This window comes from Ictalurus punctatus, chromosome 26, assembly GCF_001660625.3.
Source record: "Ictalurus punctatus breed USDA103 chromosome 26, Coco_2.0, whole genome shotgun sequence".
NCBI classification, from domain to species: domain Eukaryota; kingdom Metazoa; phylum Chordata; class Actinopteri; order Siluriformes; family Ictaluridae; genus Ictalurus; species Ictalurus punctatus.
This window is the reverse complement of record NC_030441.2, coordinates 3,437,549-3,445,000: the sequence shown is the minus strand read 5'-3', so window position 1 is coordinate 3,445,000 and position 7,452 is coordinate 3,437,549. Positions and strand designations below refer to the sequence as shown.

Sequence of the window (7,452 nt, the reverse complement as noted above, 5' to 3'; positions counted from 1 at the left end):
TCTTATTTCTTATTTTGCGTGTGCTGTGTTATTCAGACGCGATTATGGAGGAAAACAAGGTCACCTGGGTCTGAAAACTGCACGTGTTTTGGCACGGATCTCAACCGCAACTTCTATGCTAACTGGGGAAGTAAGTCATTATTAATTTTTTTTTTAATACTAATAATAATTCATTTTTAATATAGTGCCTTATTCACCTTATAGTTTCATTAGAATAAAAAATAATAATTAATAAAGCTAAAAACTAATACACACCCAGGCCACGCCTCCTTCACTGTGACTAACAGACACAAATCCTTCACTCTAACAGACACACAGGCCACACCTCCTTCACTATAATAGACACACAGGCCACACCTCCTTCACTGTGACTAACAGACACACAGGCCACACCTCCTTCATCAGATCTTCATGTCATTGTGATCTGCACAGTGGTGGGAATTTCCAGAAACTGCTGCTCGGAGATCTATAATGGAAAGTCTCCTCTTTCGGAGCCTGAGGCCCAGGCAGTGACGGACTTCCTGAGCAACAATCGAGACAACATCCTCTGCTTCCTCACCATCCATTCGTACGGCCAGCTGATCCTGCTGCCTTACGGGCACCCCAACATCACCGCCCCCAATCAAGATGAGCTGGTGAGAGCCGCCATTTTCCATCTCACCATATCACATGGTAGCATTAAAGAAATCTGATAAGACTCAGAGTTTGCTAAAAGTCTTGCATTTTACCAACTAAACTGCAATTGTGTGTGTGTGTGTGTGTGTGTGTGTGTGTGTGTGTGTGTGTATATGTGTATGTGTGTGTGTAGATGAAAGTGGGTCTGGCTGCAGCAGAGGCCATTAAAGCTGTTCACAGTATGAGCTACACAGTGGGAACGCCTCCTGATGTGCTGTGTGAGTTTGACACCTTTTCCTCCCCCCCACAACATTAACATGATTTAACTCCAGGGATTCAATACAACGATATATATATATATATATATATATATATATATATATATATATATATATATATATATATTTGCATCCTTAGAATTCTTACAAACATTTAACAAGACTTTGGTTGGGATAAGAATTATTTATATTGTTATTATTTTCTAATTTATTTATTTATTTATTTCCCCAATATATTTTATTATTTTACTTTAGATACATGGGTTTATAATTATTTTTTCATTTTTTTATTTAAAAAAGAACTAAAATTTTTCTTTAGTTATTAGTTATTTTCCTGTATTTAGTTCTTTTTTAATCTCCCCTATAATTTTATTTTTATTTTATTTAGCTTTATTTTTATATAAAGTTTTAACTTCTTAGATTTTAAATGACTTATTTATTTCCAATTCTTATCTTATTTTCTGACAAGTTTTTTTTTTTTAATGTTATGATTTATGTTTAATTTAAAAAATTGAATAGTTTAAACAGTTGGGAAAATAAAAGTCATGATTTTTTTGACAGCATATTTTCCATATATTTCTCAGACCCCAATTCGGGCTCGTCCCGTGACTTTGCACGTCTCATCGGCATCCCGTTCTCCTTCACGTTTGAACTCCGTGATAAGGGAGATCACGGCTTCAAGCTGCCAGAGGACCAGATCCAGCCCACGTGTGAGGAGGCATATCAGGGTGCATTGTCCATCATCACGTACGTCCACGATAAATCCTACGTCCGTGCGGCGGCTACGAGCATTGCAGCTACACTGTGGAGCGTTGTCATGGCTGTGTGGCTCTCTAGCGCCACCGACTGACCTCGTACCAGAACTGAAATCAATCACATAGGTTAAGTAACCTGGTTTATTCTTTTATTATCTCCCCAGTTACTCCAAAATGGCTGTCATTACTCAGATATTATAAACAACACTCTGGACATACAGTGTTGATGGTGCAATTTTGTCTGAAAAATAAAAATTTTTAGAGACCTGTGTGAATTTTGATGTTTTTTTCTGATAATAATATTAACACATGACATTTGGAAAATATCCATCCATCCACCCATCCATCTTCTACCGCTTACTCCTTCTTCAGGGTCGCGGGGGAACCTGGAGCCTATCCCAGGGAACATCGGGCACAGGGCAGGGTACACCCTGGACAGGGTGCAAGTCCATCGCAGGGCACAATCACATACACACTCACACACCCATTCATACACTATGGACACTTTAGACACGCCACTCAGCCTCATTTGGAAAATATTTTCCATAATAATCACAAAGTAATTAAAGCTCTTGTAATAATATTCTATGTTAAAATGATCACAGTAAGCATTACAGGGTTTTGTAATATTCTCTAATGATTTATACCTTCCATAAAAGTGACCAGTGACTGATTTTAGTCTAATTTCATGCTTGTTTAAAATTATTTAAAGCGCACTACCGGAACCTGGCAGTGTTGGTATCTAGACAGGCCAATATTGCACTAAGATACAACAGTTCACTTAATTAAACACAACAAAATATATCCCGGAAGTGTAACTGAAGCAAGTGCATCCTCGAACCATTAAAACAATTAGATATTGATGAAATCATGTTTAATGGGATACGTAGGCCAAGTCCTATTATAGCAATGCAGTATTTTTTTAAAGGAGGCATCTTAACTATTTCTCAAAATGTCACTGAGCTTTACGAGTCCTGATTGTTAGCCTGGAAAAAAAAAACAACAACAACTTTACCACCACAAATACACCAGAACAATACCCAAATGGTTTGCTGAAGGCTGTAACATGAAACTTGTCCCCTGGAAACTTCATGCCATCCTCAAGTGGGCAGCATTTAGACAAAAATCAAAGACCTGATGTTCTAGAATATCTAAAAGAATAGATATAATATGCAATCTACAAAAACAAACAAATAATTTAAACCAGATAAACTAAAGAAAGAAATGAAAACAGAAAGAAAGAATATATAATATATAAAACATACATTGAAGACGTTTGGGTTTGAGATCAAAAGATGAATATGAGACGATTTATCTAGATGTTTATCTAGACGTGCTAAACAACTTAAAACATGGCACATTTTGTTTGAACCCACCCATTTTTTCAAGTGATCAAACAGACAGATGTTTCTTACTGTCCAGGTGTGCCCTATTAAATAATTTATTATTATTTTTTTTTTAATTAATAGCTCTGAATATCTACTCTTGGTTTCCTACATTTCGCATGTGAGGACTGCATTTGTTGTCTATGTGTGGAAAGAAGAAAAATCTATCAGAGCCATTGCACAAGCATTGGGCATAGCCAGTACAACTATTTGGAATGTCGTGTAAAAGAAACAAACCACTGGTGTGCTAACAACCAGGTATCTAACAAGGTTTGGATGACAAACATTGTGAGAGCTGTGAAGAAAAACATAAAAACAACAGTTGGGGACATTACCAACAGCCTCCACAGGGCAGGGGTGAAGGTATTACAATCCACCATTTGAAGAAGACTTAGATAGCAGAAATAAAGAGGTCATACCACAAGATGCAAACTACTCATCAGCAATAAAAATCAGAAAGCCAGATTGGAATTCGCAAAAAGAAATACAGAGATGAGCAACAAATGTTCTGGAACATCTAGCAAAGTGATGGAACTGTGGAGAAAGACAGGATCTATTCATGGTCCAAAAATGGTGGAGGTGGTGTCATGGCTTGGGCTTGCGTGGCTGTTTCTGGAGCAAATCTTCAAATTCAAATTAATCTTTATTGATGGTGTAACTCATGATGGTAGCAGCAGAATGAATTTAGAAGTCTACAAAACATTCTGTCTGACAATTTACAGAGAAATGCATCCAAATTAATCAGGAGGAACTTGGTAAGAATGCATTTCACTACCTGAAGAGGAGAGTGAAGGGAGACCCCTTCCCAAAAAAAAAAAAAAAACTGACAATAATGGAAAAAAGCTGCAGTACAAGCCTGGAGCAACAACACAAAAGAAAAATGCAATAGTTGGTTGGGTCAGTGGGTCACCACCTTGATGCAGTTTTTGCAAGCAATGCAACCAAATATTAAGTGTTATTTACTGAAATTTAAGACTACCTGTTCCATTACTTTTGCTCATGTAAAAAATGGGTGCTCTGATACAAAAGGTGCCATGCTCTAAGTATTTGCCCCATCCTCTAAGTATTTGCCCCATCCTGATTTCTCAGTTTTTGTGTGTATTCATACTAAATAGTTTTAGATCTTCAAACAAAATATAACATAAAACAAAGGCAACCTGAATAAACACACAATAAAGTTTTTTATTTTTATTTTAGCAGCAATAACTGTAACCAAACGCTTCTGATAACTGGAGATCAGTCTTTCGCTTACTTCTAGGACTAGGATTTACTCCTACGCTTTGGAATATTGTCGTGCTGCATAATCCATTTGGACTTGAGATTCAGCTTCCGGACTGAAGACAGGATATTCTCCTTTACGATTTTCTGGTAGGGAGCAGAAATCATGTTTCCCTCAGTTATTGCAAATTGCCCAGGCCCTGAAGCAGTAAAGCATCCCCACACCATCACACTTCCACCACCATGCTTGACCATAGGTGTGATGTTCTTTTAGTGGATTTCTGTGTTTGGTTTACACCAAATGAAACAGGACCCCTGTCTTCCATACAGTTCCACTTTCTGCTGATCAATCCACAGAATATTCTGCCAAAAGGTTTGAGGATCATCAAGGTGTGTTTTGGCAAAATTCAGATGAATCTTAATGTTCTTCTGAGTTAGCAGTGGCTTTCACCTCACCACTCTTCCATGGATGCCATTTTTGCCCAGTTTTTTTTTTTTTCTTCTGATAGTGGAGTCATGAACAGTGACCTGTATTGATGCAAGAGAGGCCTGTAGGTCCTTTGATGTTGTCCTTGGCTCTTTTGTGACTTCCTGGATGAGTACTTGCTGTGCTCTTGGAGGAATTTTGGAAGGTCGGCCACTTCTGGTAAGGTTCTCTCTACTGTGCCGAGTTTTTCCATTTGGAGATAATGACTCTCAGTGTGGTTCTTTGGAGTCCCAGAGCCTTTGAAATAGCTTTGTCACCCTTCCCAGACTGATGTATTTCAATCACCTTCATCCTCATAATTTCTGGTAAGACCTTTTAACCAACTTCATACTCTTGAAAATGTTCTATTTAAGTGTTGATTTGATTGAACAGGGTTTGCTGTAATCAGGCCTGGTTGTGTCTAGTCCAGCTGAACCCCTTTATGAATGCAGTTTCACAGATTTGGGGAATTTGTAACTACTGGGAGCAAATACATTTTCACTCAGGTCCAGCTGGTATTGGATAACTTTTTTGCTTCAATAAATAACATTATTATTTAAAAACTGCATTTTATGTTTCATATTGCCTTCGTTTAATCTTAGATAGATAGATAGAGAGAGAGAGAGAGAGAGAGAGAGAGAGAGAGAGAGAGAGAGAGAAAGAGAGAACAGTGAGGAAGAAGAGAAAGATAGATGGAAATACAGTAATAGTACAGATCATTACATAATAAACCATTTGAAATCATTTTGCCTATTATGTCACGACGTGTTTTCTGTTTTCATACACAGTCTCAGACGTTTCCAAATATTACATCATTTCCGCTTTGGTTCCAGAACAGAAGAGCTTTATTTTTATCCACAATACACAGTGGGAACAGTGAGAGGATGTGGAGAAGAGGAGGGAATCCACATCACCGGCTCCACAGCGCTAATGAAGCACCGGCTAATGAGCTGATTTACTTAAATACACGACTGCGTGTGTGTTAGCAATCTGAGGTAAAGACCGGCGCGCGCACTCGCTCACCATCTTAGCCAATCAGAGCTCAGGGATTGCAGCACGCGCTGCCAATACACAAAATTAGCCGTTTGTTCGCACCGTGTGTGTGTGTGTGTGTGTGTGTGTGTGAAGCTGTTTGATCTTGAAGCAGACAGGATGGTCACACTCAGAGTCTCTGATGGAGGTTTACACTGAAGAAAGAAAGATAGAAAAAAACAAATAAGCAAATAAAGCGGGCACTAAATTAATTACAGTCTTTCTCATTCTAGCAGTCGGTTGCTTTTCTATCACCCAGGCACTAGGTAGTAGGCAGAGAGTTTATTTTTCCATGAGCAAATTTGAACGAGTGATTTATGCAGTACAATGCATAAAATCATGCAGCAGCTTCTGGTCATTTTCACATCAACCATCAGAATGGGGGAAAATATGATCTCAGTGATTTTGACTGTGGCATGATAATGTATAACTGCTGATTTCCTGGGATTTATTGCACAAAAGTCTCTAGAGTTTACTCAGAACGGTGCAATAAAGAAAAAAAGTGAGAGGCAGTTATGTGGACGGAAACACCTTGAGAATGGCTAGACTTGTTCAAGCTGATTGAAAGGCTACAGTAACTGAGATAAGCACTCTGTACAATTGTGGTGAGCAGAAAAGTATCTCAAAGTGCACAACACGTCGAACATCAGGTTCGACTTCTGTCAGGCAAGACCAGAAAGCTGAGGCTGCAGTGAGCACAGGCTCACCAAAACTGGAAAAACGTAGCCTGGTCTATAGAATCTTGATTTCTGCTGAGGCACACAGATGGTGGGGTCAGAATATGGCACCAACAGCATGAATCCATGGACCAAACCTGCCTTGTGCCACCAGTCCAGGCTGATGGAGGTGGTGAAATGGCGTGGGGAATGTTTTCTTGGCACACTTTGGGCCTGTTAATACCAATCCATCACGGTTTGAATGCCACAGTCCATATGAGTGTTGCTGCTGACAATGTGTATTACTTCATGGCCACAATTTACCCATCTTCTAATGGCTACTTCCTGCATGATAATGCACCATGTCACAAAGCAAAAGTTGTCTCAAACTGGATTCATGAAAATGGCAATGAGGTCAGTGCTCTTCAGTGGCCTTCTCGGTCACCGGATCTGAATCCAGTGTTACACCTTGGTAGAATGAGAGATTCGCAGCATGAAAGTGCACCTGAAAAATCTGCAGGAATTGCGTGGTGCAATCATGTCAAGGGATTTGTCCAAACTCTTGTGGAATCCATGCCACAAAGAATTGACATTATTTTGAGAGCAAAGGGAGGCCCTAACCCGTATTACTATAGCGTTCCTAATAATGTGCTCATATGTACATACATATGTACATACATTAGTAAAAGTTAAGGAAAAATAAGAAGAGATATGAATTGAGAAGAGAGGAAAAAAGGAATTATGAAAGAACAGATAGAAAAAGACTATTTAAAGCTATGGGAATGAATAAATGAATAAATAAGTAATGGATAGATATAGAAGAAAGATACATAATAGAAGAAAGAAAGAAAGAAAGAAAGAAAGAAAGAGAGAAAACAAGAAAAAAGGACAAGGAAGCAAGGAATTAAGGAAGAAAATAGATAGATAGATAGTCAAAGGAGAAAGAAAGAAAGAAAGAGAGAAAGAAAGAGAAATCAAGAAAAAAGGAAAGAAAAGGAAGCAAGGAAGAAAATAAATAGAACAGAATAGGATAGATAGATAGATAGA

At 38.4% G+C, this 7,452-nt stretch overlaps 1 protein-coding gene across 1 annotated transcript in view; it reads left to right on the top strand.

Annotated features, from left to right (window-relative positions):
• cpo (carboxypeptidase O) overlaps nucleotides 1-1,923 on the top strand; it is a 4,539-nt gene extending 2,616 nt beyond the window's left edge. Inside the window, exons 6-9 of the mRNA XM_017456891.3 lie at nucleotides 37-130; nucleotides 433-635; nucleotides 809-893; nucleotides 1,478-1,923. Of these exons, the coding sequence (XP_017312380.1) occupies nucleotides 37-130; nucleotides 433-635; nucleotides 809-893; nucleotides 1,478-1,743 (648 nt within the window). The 3' untranslated portion in view covers nucleotides 1,744-1,923. The remainder of the gene's footprint in view (nucleotides 1-36; nucleotides 131-432; nucleotides 636-808; nucleotides 894-1,477) is intronic.
• Nucleotides 1,924-7,452: the final 5,529 nt, after the last annotated feature.